Below are 19,774 nucleotides of genomic sequence, written 5' to 3' on the forward strand. Positions count from 1 at the left end.
GAAATTATGTTTTCCAAAAAAAGCTGAATTTTTAATTCATTGCTTTAAATAATCTGGGGCTTTGTGTATACACTGAAATCACAATTAGGTCAAAATCTGAAACTGTAGTTTGCCATCTCCTACTGGCTTGGGTTGTGCGAAGAGCCAATCAATCCCTGGTACAGGCAAGATTTAGGTCTCTTTTTTGAGGGAAGCAGTGCTAGCTGAGGGTGTTTGAGTGTCTTGAAAGGGCAAATCATAAGATACTGTTGCAGTGTTCTTTTTACTGAACTCTTACAAAAATGTGCCCTGAATGTTTTTCTCAAGGATGTACATGGTTGTTTTGAGAGCTCCTAATGCCTCCATTTACTTTCATTCTTTTCTGTTCAGGCAGAAAGGTTGAAACAAATATGAGATTAAGATCGGTGCAAATGGCTAATGTGTCCAATTTGGTCATTGTACAATGTTTTGCGTGTTTATTTGAATATTGTCCCCTGCTTATCTATTCTTCTGTGTTTCTTTAGCCTGTTCTGCCTTCTCCTTGTTTCCTCTTCCCTCTTTGCCTTTTTTTTACTCTCAGGTTGGTTTTCTTCACACAAAAGCTTACACCAAAAATAGATGTTTTTTTCCTAGAATATTATAACTGAAAACATTTAATTTACTGTTAGTAGTGCACACCATGCACATTGTGATGAGCCATTGTTTGTTTTTACAACAAAATTTCAGCTAAACCACGCAATCTGTCATCTCAGTGATGCAGAAGCAGAAGACTGCATTCACAGTTTTCCTGACTGCCCTTGAGGCTCCACTTTCCCAGACCAGACGGTGTTCCAGAAGTAACATATGGAGCCTCTTGGAACAGGGTGGTAGTTGACTCCTTCTCTCATCATCGTGGCCTTGTGATCCATATTTGGCATGAGTCTGTCTCAGATAATTTTGCTCTCTTTTGCCTCTGAAGAAGAGAGAAGGGCACTGGAGCAGAAATCAAGAATTTATTAAAGCATATTTCATAAAAGCTGTCCTATGGGTCTGAATGCTTAGGGCCTGTTTCTCATTTGTGAAAAGGCTACTATACAGCACTGTAGCAGGATGGTTTTAGTTGTTGAAACAGATTGCATTTAGTGTTGTTTCTGTGGCCAAATTGGTGGCGATTTGCTTTAGGGTTGTGAAAAAACTGATTAATAGTAGTATCCTAGGAATCATGTTATATGTGTTCACATGTTTCTGTTTGGATTGTGTATGCCCTGATTGGGGTGGTGTGTCACCCTGAATTCAGTTTGGTTTGGAGCCACCCTTAAAAGTATGTGCTTTGTTTCTGGTTGGTGGTAGTGGTAGTTGAGAAACTCATGAACTGGGCTTAGTAAGTGCTGAAAGATGTGTGACAAGCTGCTTGCCATGAAAGATGCACAGATGTATTGCTTCAGATCCTGTGATTGTTTCTACCATTGTAGCATTAAGAAGATATACAGTGAGTTTTGGGTCATAATGTGGATTTTGTTCTGGTTCCAAGGGCACGCTGCAGCCTTACCTTTCGCAAGAGTTTATGTATGACTGCTGTGAAGAAATGAGCAAGGTAGGGAGGTGGTGTTTAGGATGAGTGTTACACTAGGGTAGCAGTGACAGAATATCTGCAATCTGGCTCAAGGCTGCTGGCTTTTAAGGCATGGTTGACATTTTGCTTTTCTCAAATGTTTTCTTGCATGGTGTTGAGTGCTGTGAGATTATACTGGCCATAGAAGCTACTTTTTGTTTCTGAATGAAGGTGCATGTTTGTGCTACAGTTCTGAGACAGGTAATGCTTGGGTTGTGTCATGCTCATGAATATACTTGTCAGCAACCCCTGCAATGGGTAATAATTCAGGCAGTTTGGTGTGTGGGGAGTATGAGCTGGAAGCTTGTAAATCAAATGAGTTAAGAGTAGGAAATACATTGTATTTGTCTGCATTTGATAAGGACAGTCTTGCTAACCATTCTTACCTTGCTCTGCTTTGAAAATCTTGAGGGATGAGCCCACTCTTTGACATACATTCCAGAACATCATTGCTGTAATGAATTGTGTATTCCTTGGGCTTGCTATTTGTATCCAGGGGATTTGTATGATGGATTTAATGATATGTAAACACTGAATCTTGAAATGAGAATAAAGGGGTTATTATCAAATTTTGCTGGCTAGTATGAGGTGTATTAGAGAAAGCCCTTTGAAGAGCTTTTTTTGCTGTTTAAAAAACCCAAACATATATATCCTATCCCCTCAAAAAATCTCCCCTCAAAAAATCCCAAAAAAAAACCCAACAAAAAACCCAGCTGCCTCATCCCTGTGTTATTGGAAGAAGGGGTTTGAGTCTTATTTGATCTTGGTCTGTGACTGTGATATTCAAGACCCTGAGTTTGGATGTTGCTGTGAGTCCCTCAGATTTCAACAATTTTTCATTCTGTTCAACAAGCAAGTTGGACTGCTAGCATTTATTGCTACCACTTGTGAAATTACCAAGGCCCTGCCTACTCATTGGAAACCGGAGAAAAGTCAAAAACTATTTTATGCTCCCAGTCCTGTGCAGGGCTTTTTTGCTTTTGACCTCTGTGAAACTAAGTGAGCATACAGGCACTTAATTAGCTTGGCTGCCTCTGTAGCTCGGTTAGTTGGGAGATGTGGCTGTCACCCTGTTTCAGTGGGTTGGCTTGCATCCTCTCTGAGACTGTTATTCCAAGGAAGGAGAAAGTTTTTTTACATCTTTCTCTTCCAGCAGCACTATGAACACCTTCTGAGTTTTGCTGTGCTCACAAAGTGGTTTCTAGAGTGGTGAAGAAAGATCAGGAAACGTATGTAAAGGATCTCTTACATACTTTCTGCAAGAGAAATTTCTCTATTTAATATAATTGGAGATATTTTGAGTGCAAGTCTCATTTACGTATCTGTCATTGAAGGAAAGAAAGTGGGTTATAGCTTTATACCTCCTATACCACTAAAATGGTTTAGAAACTTATTTATGTAAAAGTTCTTCTGCTGTAGTGCTGTCTTGGGTACTAAGATGTAGCAGATTCAGTTGCCCAAGCTTAGTGCTGCGATGAGGCATCTTGGGGGAGGCACTTGGTCTCTTCCAGAGTTGGTATAATTTATGTCTGTTTTGTAAAGAAAATGATGAGTTAGCAGCTTGAAGCAGGTCTTGCCTTTTCAACCTTTTTTCACACTTTTTCCTGTAGCACAAGATTCCTTTCCAATCTGTCATTCTCATTCCACTTGTTCTCTCTCTTACCTAGAAAATACAGAGCCGTCGTGTTGCTGCAGTTGCTGTCAAAATGCTGCCACTTTGCTCCTGGATTTTGAAATGAAATCTTGATTTATTGTTCCCAGTTCAATTCAGTCCAGCCCCCTTCCCTCTCGTGCTTTTCTTCCACCTGAGGGTTCTCCTTTTGCACAGTCTTGCTGTATTGATGATGATGATTAAAGAAATTGGAGATCAGGTTGGTTTTGTTTTAGATGATTGCGGGAGTTAGCAGTTGCCAGCACTAACATTCATCTGTTTTGTGTGTAAAAGGTGTTTTTACTTCAACATAATTTTTTGAAAATTTATTTTCCAGTATTGGCTTAAATTGTGCTTTAGGGGCAGTTGAAATGCGTCCATTCATTGAAACAATTGGAAATTGTACAACAGCCTACATCATCTGTTACCCCAACGCAGGTGTGTTGGTGCACATGTTCCTATGCTTACAGGCACATGAAATGTAGCTAACCTGTTCCATCTCATTAGCAGTAAAAGCATTGAAGTAGCTTAAAAAGATAATTTGGTTTTACTATTGAAAAGAGAGCAAGAATATTTTATACTGCTGAAAGTAACTGTTGTTAGTTCTGTGACAATGAATCCAGAATGCTTTCTTGCATAATTAATAATCTGCTGAGTAGTGATTGCAAGGGTGATGAGGCATTTTAGTCCTCATACAATTGTAGCTGCTTTAAATGTGCCTTTTATGGAGTTTAATTCTGTTCTTTTGGGCTTTAAACAAATTGTAATAATTGTAAAAAAAAATATGTTTCAAGGTCTCCCCAATACTTTTGGTGGTTATGATGAAACTCCAGAAGTGACTGCCGAGCATATAAAGGTATAAAATACTTCTTTTGATTAATGTTACATCTGATACACTGGTAGACAAGAACTCTTTGCTTGTATTCTGTGCATATTTGTTACAATATTGGGGTTGGGTTTTTCTTCCTTTGGGTGGCTCTATATGTAATTTGGATTGCTTATAGAAAATCTGCTGAATGATAGTGATTTAGAGTGTCACATTAGGAAAACTACTCAGGAAACTCTGAAAACCTTAATTACTTTCAAGTACTAAGCTAAGGTTTCCTGCTGCTTGCTCTGTGGGTGTTACTCATTGCACTCCTATGTTCTTGCTGTTACATTTGGGAATTGTTCAAAAAACGGAGTGGTGTTTATGAACTTGGCATAATTTTACAGAGTTGTGTGTGCAGAAAGTGCCAATGCTGGTAGTGATCCAGTGCAGGGTGTCCTTCCACATGCCACTGGATCTGTGCAACACACTGTGTCTGAAGCTGTAGCAAGAACACAATATTTACTGCATGTTAATGCCCTTTTATAACAGTGTGACTAGTCTTTGATACTCATTCACATTTTCATCTAGGGCTTCAGTATAAAATAGGTCAGTTTCAAATATAGTCTCTTGAAATTAGGTGTTGAAATTGTTGGTTAGCCTTGAGAATCCATGTCTCCAAACAAATCCTAAAGAGAAGATAGTGCTAATTGTGTTTTTAATTTAGTCTGTTGCTTGTGATCTCCTTGAATTGCTTAACATATGGAGAAAAATAATTATATATATATATAGAGAGAGAGAAAACCATAGCTTTAATAACTTGGAACAAAATGTCCCTTCCTTTTACAGAATTTTGCTTTGGATGGTTTGGTCAACATAGTTGGAGGTTGCTGTGGTACTACACCAGCACATATCAGGTACTCATGTGCTACAGCTCTCGTGGACTGTGAAGTAAATTTAAGTGCTGCTTCTGTGGAGCAATATTCTATGGCTTGTCTTAGAGTTTCCTGAAAATCTGGATCACTTGAATGCCATTAGCAGCAATATATGAAGTGGGAACAATCTGGCATTGATACCTGTATCATGAAGGATGAATAGAGGCATGGTTCAAACACAGATTATATCTCTGGTTTTGTAATCTTAAATTGTTTTGGAATTACTTCTCCCTCAATACTGATGGATAGAATAGACTTCCCATCTCTGCTTTATTGTGCTGTATGTTCTTTTTTTTTGGCAGCCTTAGCCACAAGGTGAAACTTACGGTTTCCTTCGATGGTAAATGTGTGTGGAAGGTGTGTGTGTGTCTTGGGGAAATGCCTGAACAGAAGTTCTAGGAATGCGGTACAGCTGGTCCTAGTTCTGACTAGTCAGAAGGAGCATTTGAAATCTTTCTCACTGAAAGTAGGTCAGTGAGAAAGCCTCGTTTTTTTCACTTAAACTGAAAAAAAAAGGGCTGTTGCGATTAATTTTTACCCTAATGTAAACTGGGAAGAGTTGACATGTAAACATGTAGAGGACACTGTGTATCACTCCTGACTGGAGTGAAGAGAAAGTGAATGTGAACCGCATGAGTCATTCTGGCATCTGAAAAATGGGCCTCAGTGCAGAGCAGTGTTTGTCCCTTGGGGTTGTGCTTTTTTGTTGTTGCTGTTTTGAGGGGTTTTTTTTGTTTGTTTGTTTGTTTTGTTGGGGACGTGTGTGTTTGGGGGGTTTTGGGTTCTTTTTGGTTGTTTTTTTTTGTTTTTATTGGGTTCTTTTGGGGTTTTTTGGCTTTTTTTGTTTGGGTTTTTTTGTAGGTTTGGTTTGGGTTTTTTGTTTGGTTTTTGTTTGGCTTTTTTTGGGTTTTGTTTGGTTTTTTCTTTTTTGTGTGGGTTTTTTGGTTTGGTTTTGATTTTGCAATCATCAGCAATTGCTCAGCTTAGCAAGTCATGAATATGGTAGTAGTCAGTGTGGTTGAGGACTGATTCTGAAATCCTTCAAGTGTCCCATTGGTACAGTATCTCATTCTGTATTTGAAAAACCGTCACCCTTGGACATTCCCTGCAAATAGCTGTATTAGGGTGTTTTGGGAGTATGTTTTTCCCTTTGGCCTCAAAAAGTGAAACTACCTAATTAGTCTTGTCTCCACAGTGCTAAATTGGAAATACAGCTATATGTCTAGTATATTCTGTTTGAGTCTTGTCTGGAGTAATTGAATTTTAATTGAAAACTTCACTTTCTTATTTCTGTGACTCAGAAAAATTGCCGAAGCTGTGAAATTCTGTAAGCCTCGTGTTCCACCTTCTCTCTCTCAAGGATACATGCTGCTGTCAGGTAAAGTGGAGTGTAACAGTTTGAGCTTCATAACTGCTGCAAGCTTCCTTTATAAATTTATTGGCTGTTTTCTGCTGATCAGAACAACACTGTGAATGTCTGGTTCTACCTGAATCCAGAAAGTTTATGGATGTGTAACCAGATCTAAATCTTACTCTTTTGGCTAAAGGAGTAGTAGAACATTTTTTTTGCTGTCATGTGTAATATAATCAAGCCAGCGTATTTACTCTGCAAGTCTCAGACATGTTGTAATGGTGAAGTGAGTATCTTTATCTTCACTTTACAACAGAGGAGGGTCAAACACAGAGAGACCAGATAATTTAGGTACAGTTACTGGCAGAGCTGGGACAAGATCCTTGTATACTTGCTGTGAGAGGGCTGCCCTGTCTCGCCTCAGATGTTGATTCAGTCTTACTAGGACTATCTTCCAGCAGTACATCCAGGTCTAGAATTACTTTGTTTTGTTTTAACAAAGTCTAGATCTGTATGTTCCACACTCAGGGCCTTCTTTTAAGCCTTTGAGCCCTGTATCCAAATAAAATAGTACCATCTTTTCGGTCTGGCATTTTACCTCAGATCAAATCAGTTTAGAGTAAATGAAATAAATCATAGTTAGCCTGTGATGTCATGCCTTGGCTTGTTTGGTTCTGCTGTAGAGTTTGTTTGCCTCTGCACTGCCTGCTGCCCAAGGGTCCTGCTGTTCTTGTTTCTCTGAACCAGGGTATGTGGTTAAGAGCTACCCTTGTTGGTCAGTCAATTCAATGGGCTGCTGCTGCTCTCATGGTGTCATGAGGTAACATAGTTGAAAGCTGAGAGAAGGTGGGTATGGGCATACACACAGATGTCCAAAGAATCATAGCTTTGCTTCTGTACTAGAAAAGTTGGCTGTTAGTTTTTGTGGGTCAGGTAAATTATTGACTGTCATTGAGGAAGGATAGAAAGATTTGGTCTATGTATTGGAAATTGTTTCATTGCATTGCTCTGCTACTTGCTCATTAGAGCATTGATGTGCTGAGAAATCACAATTCTTAGAGGGAGTGACACCTTTATTTTAAAGTCTAGAAAAGAGATTCTGTCTTTCTTACACATTTTTTTCTATTTTAACAAATATATTCAAAAATATCTTTTTAAGGTCTGGAGCCATTCAGGATCGGGCCATACACCAACTTCGTTAATATTGGTGAACGCTGCAATGTTGCAGGATCACGGAAGTTTGCTAAACTCATCATGGCAGGCAACTATGAAGTATACATTTTAACAAAAATCTTTATAGCTGATGCTCTGATTTTCCATTGCTCCATTTTACTGTTACTGTTTGTTTTGCTGGCACAAAGCTCTATTCTACACCAGTTACAAGCGGAAGAAAATGTGGAGAATTTATGTTTTCACTGTTCTTTGTTTCTCTGCTTACCGGCTACTAATAACTTTGTGAGAAGAGCTTTACAAGGACTGTTTTTTTTAAATTTAGTTATACAGCTGGTGATGGTTTAGAAAATGTTCTGGTCTTTACTGCATCTAGGGGTTGATTTACAGAGAAGGGGGGAAAGAAGGTGGGTGCAATCCCCTCTTTCAAGATATGAGGTACATCTGACTTGGGATAGATTGTGGCACTGTGCAGCTCTTGCTCTCTCTCCCCTCCCTCCCTTCCCCAGTCCTGGTCAGCTTTATGGTTACATCTAATTGTTATCGGCTTTGATCGCTGACTCCAGCATGTTACATGAGCGTTGGTACAGAAAAAGGTGTGTAGAAGGTAATTGCTTTCTTGAAACCACTGCAGGGCAGAAATGAAGAGGCCTGAATTCTCATTCTTTACTGGTGTAAATCAATACTGTAACACTGGCACAAACAGTAGAACGACTTCTTGAGAGCTGAGACTCTGCCCCAGTTGTTACATCAAATCAAAATTAAAGCCTTGGTTTATATTTTTGGCACTCTGACTCTTAAGCTCATACAAGTCATGAAGCAGGTTAGGCCCATTAAATGAAGAGAGCTTTAAAAACAGGTTGTTAGGCACTCTGCAGAAATGACAAAAAATAGAAAGTGAACAAACATGGGTGTTCAGATATTTATGTAGGCTGGGGGAAAAGCTTTAGTTTTCCTTCTTAGCCCTTGTGATTGTTCTGCAGCTGGCAAAAATGTTGAATAGCCTTTAAAAATTAAGTACCCTGTGTTTTAAAACACTGGAGCTTGTGATGCAAGACCTTTATTTCATACCATCACAGAGACTGTGTTTTCCTGTAATCTTGTGCAGTCAGAAGTCCTTCTTACCATGCAAACCTTAAATCATTCAATTAAGCATATGACCAACTCTCTATAGTTGGTGATGTTATCAGCACATCAGGTCTCTGGTGTCATGTTCTGTGAAAGGATTAGTTACAGGTTGTCCCATATTAGTAACTGTTATGTGTTGTTGTACATCATGGACCATTTCCTTATTTTCTTATAGGATGTCTTACAGATTTTTTTGGTTTTGGCTGCATGCTTAGTTTGGAGAAGTGAAATGTTGTCCTGAGAATAACTAGGATTTTTTTCTTCTCACTGTTATTTTGGTTTTTGACTTTCTTCTTTAGGAAGCCCTGAGTGTAGCCAAATTGCAAGTTGAGATGGGGGCCCAGATTCTTGACATAAATATGGATGATGGGATGTTGGATGGCCCCACTGCAATGACCAGATTTTGTAACTTTATTTCTTCGGAACCTGATATTGCAAAGGTTGTAATTGACTCACAATAAAGAACTTGTTACTGAATTGTAAATTGCATTCAGAAGATGTTGATACTGTTTCATTTAATAACCAGTTTATGTGCTTAGACAGATGTAGTTGTCCCCCTAGAGGAAGTGATGCTGTAATAGGGAAGACCTTTGAATGCAACAGAGGCTTTGACATTCTCTGTCTGTTTTCACATAAATACATACCAGTCCTTTTAACTGGCTAGAAGAGATGAATCTAGACTAATTTTACAGCAGTTTATGAGCCATAATGTATATGTTGGCAGTGCATAGCAGTATTGCTTTCCACAAGGATTAAAGTTGCTATGGATATAGGATGGCATTAAAAGATAGTTCTGCAATGTGCATTTTCTAAAAATGAGTATCTGAATGAGAAACACAAGGTATTACAGGGAGAAGTAGAGACCTCTATGTGGTATGTGATGGAGCTGCCATGGAAGCTCATGAATTAAATTTATTTTGAGTTTTGCACTTAAAGCAAAGTGAATCTATGAATGTCATGTGGAACCTTCTATTTGTAAATGCTGATTATTGTTGTGTGCATTTTTATGTCCAAATGGGAAAACAGCATGTAGAACTATAGTTCATAACTTTTGTGTGTTCTCCTGGCTTATTTCTCTGTTATTTACAGGTGCCATTATGCATTGACTCCTCAAATTTTTCAGTGATCGAAGCAGGTTTGAAATGTTGCCAAGGGAAATGCATTGTAAACAGTATTAGTCTGAAGGAAGGTGAGGAAGACTTTTTGCAGAAAGCAAGGAAAATTAAATTATATGGAGCAGCTGTGGTTGTTATGGCTTTTGATGAAGTGGGGCAGGTGAGTGTCACTTTAAAGGAGAGATGTTTTTCTTCTGAAGTGCAAAGCTTTCTTTCTCTTTTTCAAGACAGAGTTGTTTTGTTTCATTGACACAGTTGATTCAATGAAGGTCTATACGACCTTAGTAGTTCTGACCCTGATTTGTAAGCATTTCTTATGCTGCTCAAATGTTTGAGGAATCCATGTACTGATCTAAGTGGAGCTGTGTTAGTACAAGAGCGTCTCTCACTATTCAGCCATGCTGAGCTCTTCCTTCCTTCGTAAAAGATGTTGTTAGTTCAGAAACTGTTTTGCACAAAAGTGAAATATTTGTGAATTAATTTAGTTATGTTGAAAACCATGTATTAAGCTTTGCATAGGATGGTGAAACATTGGGCAGTGAGATTTGTTTTTTATGAGCTGAGTCAAAACTCCAGGAATAGGGGTGGTGCTATTTTTAATACAATATTCTTATACATAATCCTTTTCTAATATTTGCGATGTTCAGTCTTGAATCACTGAAGCTGTAAATGATTTCTGGAGAGCTTAGTTTTTGTGTCGTCTGTAAGTTTCATGTCAGAATTCTTTTTCTTCACTAGGCAACAGAAACAGAAACCAAGATTGCAATCTGTTCCAGAGCTTATCACCTCCTTGTGGAAAAAGTGCACTTCAATCCAAATGATATAATATTCGACCCTAATATTTTGACTATAGGAACTGGAATGGAAGAACATAACCTTTATGCCATAAATTTTATCAATGCTACTAAAACTATAAAAGTGAGTTGTAAGCTTATTTTAACTTGAAGTATATTGCTGAGATTGCTTAAAAACCTAACTTCCATAAGACAGAAAAACAGCTCACCCCCTCAAACAACAACAAAATACTGCTGAAAAATGTTACGCATTTTAGCCTAGTGAGGAGGACTACTCCTCTGAAGTCCAGTCATTTCTCAATATTGCTGTATTTCCAGTAGAAAACTTCAAGTAGTTCTATGAATATATTTTAATCCATTTTCTGTACTGCAAATATACTACCTTAATTAAGTGAGGTAACAATCACATTCATGTGGGAGTTAAAAAGACCTCTTTGAAGGCATGCAAAAAGCTGCCTTTTTAAAATAAAATTCCCATTTCTGTGGAAGGAATTTGTGCAGTAACGTGACTTTTTATGTAGCCAAAATGTGTGTAAAGAAGTACAGCAGTGATGAACATCACCTGCATACAGCTAAGGAAAATGCACTGTTGTGTTTCACACGACACCCTGGTAGATGTGGAGATGTTCTGTCAGTAGCGATCTGGGGCTTGAACACCCCACAGGCTGTTCTGTCACCACAGGGCTCCTGGAAGTGGAGCTGCACCCTTGAGTTGAGCTGCTCAGCTGCAGCCTGCTCCTAAGACATGTGAGCAGGCAGACTGGCTGCTCCTGTTCCCGGGGGAGTGGGGACTTGGAAGAGCCAAAAGTAGGTTTGCATGGAGAAAATATGAAATGCTGTAGTGGGAGGACTGATGTGTTCAGAATAGCACCAGTGACAATGGAAACCACGGTAGCTGCTGGATCTTTCTTTTACTTGTACCTTTTCCTGCAGAGATTTGAATTGCTTGTTAGGAATTTGAGTAACTAGAAGCATCTGGAACCAGGAAAAGAGAAAGTGTGCATAGCCAATGCACTGAGCTCAGGGGCCGACTGTTTTACGAACTGAATGCTTTACTTAGACTTCCTTTTTGGAAAGCACTTCTCTAAAAATCTGTGTGCTCTTCTTATAGGAAACACTGCCGGGAGCCAGGATAAGTGGAGGTCTTTCCAATCTGTCATTCTCCTTTCGAGGAATGGATGCCATTCGAGAAGCAATGCATGGAGTTTTCCTGTACCACGCGATTAAGGTATGATGTGCTTTTGGCTTCCATATGTTTGCACTTGGCAGATGTGCAGTGCTGTGTCTGACAGCCTTGTCTGGGGGATTCTGTATGGATTTTTTCAGTATGGCATGGACATGGGAATTGTGAATGCTGGAAATCTGCCTGTGTATGATGATATCCACAAGGAATTGCTACAGCTGTGTGAGAATCTAATCTGGAACAAAGATCCTGATGCGACAGAGAAACTTTTACATTATGCTCAGGTAACTTCCAGTTTTAAGCTTTATAGTAGCTAACTTAGCGCTTGGGCCTCACCACCTCTCTGCAGGTGATAGGGAAAACAGCCTATAAACTTCATGTGTCAGTGTAGCAGTGGGTGTTAGAATTTACTAACGATGCTACAAGTGGTTCAGTTATTAACACAATAAAATGAGAAACCTGTGATAGATCAAGCCTCTCCAGTTTTGTGCCGTAGAAGGTCCTGTACCAGAGTTCTTCATGTGCTTCAGGAGACCAAGCTGCATAGGAATTCTCTAAAGAAAAAAAAACCAACAACCCCCAAAAAATAAGCAAAAATCCCGAACAAACTTTCCCCAAAGAAAACCCTCACAAACCAACAAAAACAAACAAAAACCAGAAAAGGCCAAGCCATAACCAAGTTGATCTTGCTGCTGGAACTTAATTGAGAAGTGCTCTGTGGGAGACAAAGAATAAACCTGTCTCTGGCAGTAATGGTTTGCTTGGAGTATATGTAAAAGGTGAAATAGTTGTTTGTGATTTGTGGCTGTGCCATAGACTTCCAGTTCATGTAACAGCGTGAGGATCAGCTATTTAGTGTTTTTGAGGTGTTGTAATGGTGGTGATAAAGGACAAAGATTACACATTGTCTGTAAGACAACTGGTGACATCCTATTCAGAATGAAAGATACAGCAAACATCTCTCTGATTTAGGTGGCTCTTAGATGTGCACAAGAAGATTTGCATGCCTATTTTGTAGCTCCTGGAGGCAGTATTTCTGTGCAGGGCTCTGTTTGGTTTGTATTTTGCCCTGTGGGGGTGCTTTATGGTGACAGTGGCAAGATGTTGGAAATTAGTACAGAAAGACACTCTCTTTATCTCTTGTGCTTGGTCTATTTTAGATGGTGCTCTTGGTGTCCAAGCAGTTCACCTGAGAGTGGTCTTGTCTGTTTTAAGCCAAGTTGCACCATTAGGGTGTTCGAGTTTGCTTTAAGAGGAAGAGAAAAAAAGGGAGAATTAGAAACACTTGAACAGTGTTTCTGCTGAAGGCTGAACGTGAATTTAAATGGAACGCTAAAAGTAGAGGTGAAAGTGGATGATGAGTCCTAGGTCTATAAATTTGGGAAGCCATTGTTGGAATCTCTGCTTTTATTTGGGGTGGTAGTTTTATTGTGGAAATAAAAGAGGAACTGTTTTACTCCAACAAAAAAGAGGAACTTGATCCTTCCAGATTTAGGGAATCAGTCTTCATTTGAAGTTTAAGATTAAAAACTGTTTTCCATGAAGTATATCACTGCAGACATTCTCAAAATGAAACTTTGTACTATTTACGGTAATGGGAGTTCTGCTTCCAAAGGCAAGTTTTTTCATTCTCAGTGTGCAATGTAGTCATCCTGATAGTAAAGATCTTATATAGTGCTTGACACTGTTGTCCCTGCATGTCCAACCTACAGTGTCATGGGTTATTTTTAAGTTGGAATGGTTCCCTAGTTAAAGTGTCTGGCCAGAGGTTGAGGAGCACTTGGTACCACTTCCATGAATCACATAAGGTGATTCCTGAGGTGGAAAGGGACCTCTGGAGATTGTCTGCTACAACCCCTCTGCTCAAAGCAGGGCCAGCCAAGATCAGGTTGCTCAGGAACACATCCAGTCAGGTTTTTAATATAACTAAGAATGGGGGCTCCACATTGTCTCAAGGCAACATTTTATTCCTTCTTTCATTCCGTTTTGCAAACTAGACATATGAGGGAAATAAGATTAGGCAACAAGAAGCTGTGAAGTTAGCTAGTATTTCTATAAACGTGAATGAAAGCTTGTTCTGGTTTCTGTTCCCATGAGTGAGGTTTTGTTTCCATGACTTTATCTTGAAAAACTTGCTGATAAGCACTCAAAAGTATAGGAGGTTCATAAGACCTGAAAGATGTCAGATTATGTATAACTGAGTAAGGAAAAGAAATTACTTGCCTGAAGTGTGATGGCTGAACTAATGGATAGGGTGCTCTTCCACAAGCCTTCCTGGGGTGGGTGCTTGTGAACTTTTGTGCACTGTGAAGCCCTTTTGGCCTCTGTGTTCATAGCCAAAGGGAGTATGAGTGTGAGACAGAGGATATGGGGTAGTTTGGGACAGTCTATGTGCATGACAAACAGTAGTTTTGTAGGCTGCCTGATTGAAAACACGTCTGTGATATGGAACAACATAACCTATTCCAGTAGAAACTGAATTACTGCCAAATTAATTAGAATTTTAAAATTAATGTAGTGTGTGGGCCAGGAATCAATCTAAATTATGTTCCCAGAAGTAAAACCCTTAGAATTAGTCATGTCATCATTTTTATGAGCATAAAAATTGTCAAACTGCCCTCCCTCTTTTTTAAAAAATTATTTTGTTTACATTTTCATTGGGGTGTGTACCTGTTGGGGATGTAGACTCTCTTAGTGCCTACAGAGTATCACAGGTGTTCGCAGCATCATTTGCATGGATATAAAAAAGCCTTTTGAATAGTCTAACATAATTTTATGAGTCAGTACTTGGAAATATCCTCATTTTTCTTAAAGTGAAGTCCATAATTGTACTTATGCTTGCAAGCTCCTATGGATGTCTTTCCTTTTCAGAATCATGCTCAAGGAGGAAAAAAAGTTGTACAGACTGATGAGTGGCGTAATAGCTCTGTGGAGGAAAGGCTGGAATATGCTCTCATAAAGGTGAATCTGCAGAAAACTGTCCTACCTGTCAGCTCTCAGAGGCATGATCTCAGCTCAGACTTTAAGGGACATATTTGGCTTTAAAAGTTCTTCCACTGCCATTTTTTCACAAGCTATTAATTAATGATGAATAATAAATGCAACTGATTTTTTTTAACTTCAGTAACAGACAAAACTGTAGAGGTTTGTCTTTAAACTTCAGAAGTTGAAGTCTTTGACCCTTAATATTTTATTCCACTAGTGTTGGTAGAAACACACTGCTTTTACTTTGGAACATACTCCTTTTACTTCTAGGGCTTTTTTGGTCCTTCAGTAGTACTGCACTGAGTGGCACTTGTACTGTGGAAGCAACCTTTGAGTGTTGGGTTTTTCTTACAACACAGCTAAGAAAAATGAACAAATCTTAATACTGAGGACATGCTGTGAATAACTTTATCTGCCTAAGAACTGCAGTGTTTTGATTCCTAAGAAAGCCTATTTTCAATACATATTTGAGGTATTTTTGAAGACTATCAGTATCTGCAGTATCTATTTGTACTTTCATTGTGGGTTTTTTTCTGGAGAGAAGGCAACTAAATAAAAGTTGTATTTCTAGCAAGACAAAAGCTTCTCATTTTTTTTCTCAGGGCATTGAGAAGTATGTCACTGAAGATACAGAAGAAGCAAGATTAAATCAGGAAAAATATCCTAGACCCTTAAATGTAATTGAGGGGCCTTTGATGAATGGCATGAAAATTGTTGGTGATCTTTTTGGTGCTGGAAAGATGTTTCTGCCTCAGGTAATGGGAAAATAATGTCATACATTTTACTACTTTAGTAAAACTAGTATTGAAAAATGTAGCTAAAACATTCTATGCTGGCTGTTTTTTCAGATACTGCCCAGGAATTGTAAAAATTCAGATACTGCTGAGAAGCAGCCATTTTCTTATTTTACTTTTGAACTTGACTTTCTTTGTATGTAATTACATGTTTGTGTCTGTTTTTCCTGAGTCTTTTTGCTGTATTTGAAATGCGGTTTTAAGTCTGACCCCATGAAAAAGCTCAAGAGAGAAAAAAAAGCCCAAATAAAATTTGCTGTGTTTAACACCTTCCAAGTCTGGGCCCATCTGTAGCTTTCAGTGCTGTTGTGAGTATTCTGGGAGGCTGCACTGTGGAAGAAAGTGTCATGTGTAGACCCTTAGCCCAGTAAGGGCAGCAGCCTGTTGCCACAGGATGATCTGAAAACTGGAACCTGGGTCTGCAAATGAAATTTCATCTATTGCCTGAATGAGAGAGCTAGAAGAAAACTGAGGTTCTTCCTGTATCTTGTCTTTGTTGTTTATTCTGCTCCCACCTTTATCTGTGCAGGTGATAAAGTCTGCTCGAGTTATGAAGAAAGCAGTTGCCCACCTTATTCCCTTTATGGAAAAAGAAAGAGAGGAAAGGAGAGCCAAGCGAGGCAGCGTGGAGGAAGAGGCAAGATACAGTCCTTTGTGCTGTAATTCTTTCATAGTATGCTATGACAAATAAAGGAATTATTTGTTGCTATTTACGTTTTTATGGTGGAGATTTGATGCAGTTGTATGGAAACTGGCAATTTTGGCATAATTTGAAGTAGGTTTGACATAAAGTACAGATTTTGTGGGATGTAAAGTACAGATTTTGTGGAACTCTGCTTGGTGTGTGCCTAAGCTGTTGTCACAGATTTTCCTGAATGATGCCAATAAGCTTTTGTAGGCCCTTTATACCAAAGTAACTAATTTCTTGTGTTTTTATGGGCATTTAATTCTGGTGTTATTTATTCATAGTAATTCTAGCTTTATGGCAGATTTTGCTACTTGCTTCTAATACTTCAGCCCTTGGTGAGCTTTGTAATTCTCTTTGGCGTGTTCAAAGCTTGTCACCATGTTTCTCTTTATTCAGCTCTCCCTTCTCCATAGCCCTGATCATTCTTCCAGCTAAACAAACCAATTTTTTCCATCCTTTTTCTTTATAGATTGTGACTTCAAGACCTCTTGTTATGATAGAATAGTATGTTCATTGCATGTGTAACCATCACCAACTTGCAGGGGAGAAGAGAATAGGGTCTGAATGCAGTTGTCTTCTTCTATGTGTATCTTTCCTCTGGTTTCTGAAAACTACTTTTTATCTAATATGTAATCTATACATTTTAAAATAATCAGTGATTTTCACATCCTTGTGGGCCTCTCGTTTACAACATTTCCCTATTCACAGCCAACAGTTGGAGATGCCTAGGGATAGTTTTATCAGCTACCCGTGAATATACTTGAAGTAATTGCTTCCAAATTTGGTAAATGGTCTATGTGATAGCAGCATCAGAAAATGAAGATATAGGATGTTTCTTGTTTCTCCAAACTGACAAGATTCTATTCAGTAGAAAAGAGAGTTCAGATGAATTGGACAGAATCCCATTTTAAATATTCTTGTCTGTTGTTTCCTACTATCTTTGTAATGTGATAGGTGCTTACAATTTTGGTTGTTAAATATTTTTCTTCACTTGTCTTTGACTATCAAATTTAGGTTTGATGTGAATTTACATTTTAATCCTGCTTCCTCTGACTCCTGCTAGGCAAGGAATGTAGTGCCTTCCTCTTAAAAAAACATGTTGTCATTGTGTGGAGAATCAATGAAAGAGATAAAACAGCTGCATCTATTCCCAAAGTACGTTGACTTGAAGGAAAATGGTTTGCAGACTCTGGTAACTGCTCTGTCTGATGTTACCCAGGCCACTGTACCCTCCAGGACAGTTTTAGTCACAGACTGCCAGGAAATGCAAAGTGTTGATAGTTACATTTGAGGATGAATAGATGTGGCTATGGATCTCTATCAAGATGAAAAAAAAAAAAAAGAAAGCCTTTGGATGTATGCCCAGAACTTGAGGACCTCCTCGCTTAAGACAATTGAAATAAGTCTGCCTTAAATAGGGTTTATTTAAAATGGTATGTGCTATGGCCTGTGTTGTTTTCTTCTCAGCACAGATTTTTTTTTCTTCTTATGTGCAAATCCAATTTTTTTTTTTGGGTATCAATCACTAATTAAACCATCAGTAATCATTAGATAGGATACAATGTGGGGCAGCACATTTTGTTCTTCTCCCAGTCCCTGATTAATCTCTTTCCCATTTTTCTCTTGTATTTCAGTAGTATATTTTCAAATATGCAGAATTTTCTGTTGCTGTACTGAGATAGTTGACTTACAGACCTCCATTTTGCTTCCTCTGTTCTCTGGCCTTCTGTAAAACAGAAGCACTAGGGAGATACTAGATTTTAGTAAACAGCAACATTAGTGGTGATCCAGGGGTTTTATTAACAAATGTGTTGGAACCATGGAAATACTATCATCACTCTTGGTAATATATAGAGATTTTTTTAACCCATAATATTGCAACTATAGAAGCAATATAGGTTCATGAAGTAGAGAGCTACTCTATATGTCCAGAAATATAACATACTTCGTAGAAGGATTTAGTCATCCAGTTCTGCCATGTGTGAAGATGAGATACTGTCTGGAAAAATATTTTGTAGTTTTGCATAGAATATGTTCAGGTTTCCACTTAATTTAAATTCTGTGCAATTAATGTAGTTGCTTACTGGCATCTGATGCTGCAACAACACAGATATACTACTGCTATAGCCTGGAGCTGTTCCAAATGACGGCAGTGATTATATGACTAAAAAGATACTGCCAAGTCCTGTGTCCTGGTGGAGAGCTGCTATGGGAAGTTCCACTGTTGTGCTGCTGGTAGCACCCTTTGTCAGGCAGAATGCCATCTAGCCCAGGACTGTTTGTGACAGAACAGCTTCCTTTCTTCAAGGAGATCCTGCTTCCAGCCTGTTTGTTCAGCTTGGGTAGTCTGAAGTAGTCTGATCATTGCACTGAAAACTCCCTTGCTATTTGTGTTGCATAAAACCCATCCTCTTCTGCCTTTGCTAATTCCTCTAATTTTCCTTTTAATTTTGCTAATTTCTCATTCTTCTCAGCATTGCATCAAAAGATTGATCTTGATGGACCGACAGACATGTAATTATATGTATTCATACCCTTTTGTTCTAAATATTTAATCTCTTTATTGGTGAAGTGTGTATTTGGAGCAGAGGTACCTTAAGAGTTCAGTTATTGCACTGCAAAAAAAATGCTATCCAGATCTGAAATTGTTTTATCTGCTATTTTGGTTTTTCAAACACAGATTTTTGAATAATATGCATGCATTTTGTAAGAATAATTCACGTGCAAGTTTCTGTTACCTGGATCTTTTAACATAGTTTTTAATATTTACTGTATTATCTCTGCTATGCTTTGCAATTACTTGTACTATAATAGGAGTCTGGGTCATGGATTAGGATTACACTTTTGAAGGATGTCTTCAAACGTACCAAGGCTTCTGAATAATTTAACTCTTGTTATTTCTTCAACTTCCAGGATCCTTACCAGGGTACAATAGTACTGGCAACTGTGAAGGGAGATGTACATGATATTGGCAAGAACATTGTGGGAGTTGTTCTGGGCTGCAACAACTTCAGGTAAAGAGACTGACATTAGGTAGCTGGGAACACAAATGTAGAAGGGTCAGTAATTCGTTTCTTAGACTAGCTGCAGCTGTGGTGCTAACAGAGGTGGGCATTTCTTGGGAATTGTCCTCTGTTCCCCAAGTCATGACAGGGAACACAGATCATAGCAGCCGTTACTTAATGGGGAGGCAAGAGGGAGTATTGCCTCTTCCTTTAATACAGTTTTTCCTAATATATTGGCATCTGTAGTGAATGCAGTTTAACATCAATATGAATGTATATGAAAATGTAAATTTTTGTATTTGTTTTATATCAGTTAAATATAATAAGTGTGATGTTTCAAACATAATGGCTGAAGAAATCAGTAGGCAATACTATGTGTGGGTTGTGCTGGGAAAAAATGAAGTCTTGTAAGAATCTAATGAATCTTGTAGTGTTTTTCATGTTGCTTGTTAACTATGACATTTTAAAAACTTGCTGGGATATGTTTTGTTAAATAAGAGACAAGATTCTCATTCTGTTTCTGAACTTTAAAAGTTAGAACATCAAGAGAAGTCAGGTCTTTCATGGCCTGTGTACATGCAGAAGGGTTGGCAACAG

The 19,774-nt window shown here is 38.5% G+C and overlaps 1 protein-coding gene across 3 annotated transcripts in view; it reads left to right on the plus strand.

Moving 5' to 3' along the window:
• Positions 1-19,774, plus strand: part of MTR (5-methyltetrahydrofolate-homocysteine methyltransferase) — a 49,726-nt gene that overhangs the window by 14,133 nt on the left and 15,819 nt on the right. For 2 of the 3 annotated variants that reach the window (XM_085055526.1, XM_085055527.1), the window contains exons 9-22: positions 3,559-3,659; positions 4,016-4,077; positions 4,879-4,946; positions 6,266-6,342; positions 7,475-7,587; positions 8,913-9,053; positions 9,703-9,888; positions 10,467-10,646; positions 11,634-11,750; positions 11,849-11,989; positions 14,577-14,666; positions 15,293-15,445; positions 16,014-16,121; positions 19,086-19,186. In XM_085055526.1, the coding sequence (XP_084911652.1) occupies positions 3,559-3,659; positions 4,016-4,077; positions 4,879-4,946; positions 6,266-6,342; positions 7,475-7,587; positions 8,913-9,053; positions 9,703-9,888; positions 10,467-10,646; positions 11,634-11,750; positions 11,849-11,989; positions 14,577-14,666; positions 15,293-15,445; positions 16,014-16,121; positions 19,086-19,186 (1,638 nt within the window). The remainder of the gene's footprint in view (positions 1-3,558; positions 3,660-4,015; positions 4,078-4,878; positions 4,947-6,265; positions 6,343-7,474; positions 7,588-8,912; positions 9,054-9,702; positions 9,889-10,466; positions 10,647-11,633; positions 11,751-11,848; positions 11,990-14,576; positions 14,667-15,292; positions 15,446-16,013; positions 16,122-19,085; positions 19,187-19,774) is intronic. The other variant, XM_085055528.1, reaches the window with a different exon arrangement.

Source organism: Lichenostomus cassidix, chromosome 3 (assembly GCF_008360975.1).
Source record: "Lichenostomus cassidix isolate B80296 chromosome 3, HeHo_3.0, whole genome shotgun sequence".
Lineage (NCBI taxonomy): Eukaryota > Metazoa > Chordata > Aves > Passeriformes > Meliphagidae > Lichenostomus > Lichenostomus cassidix.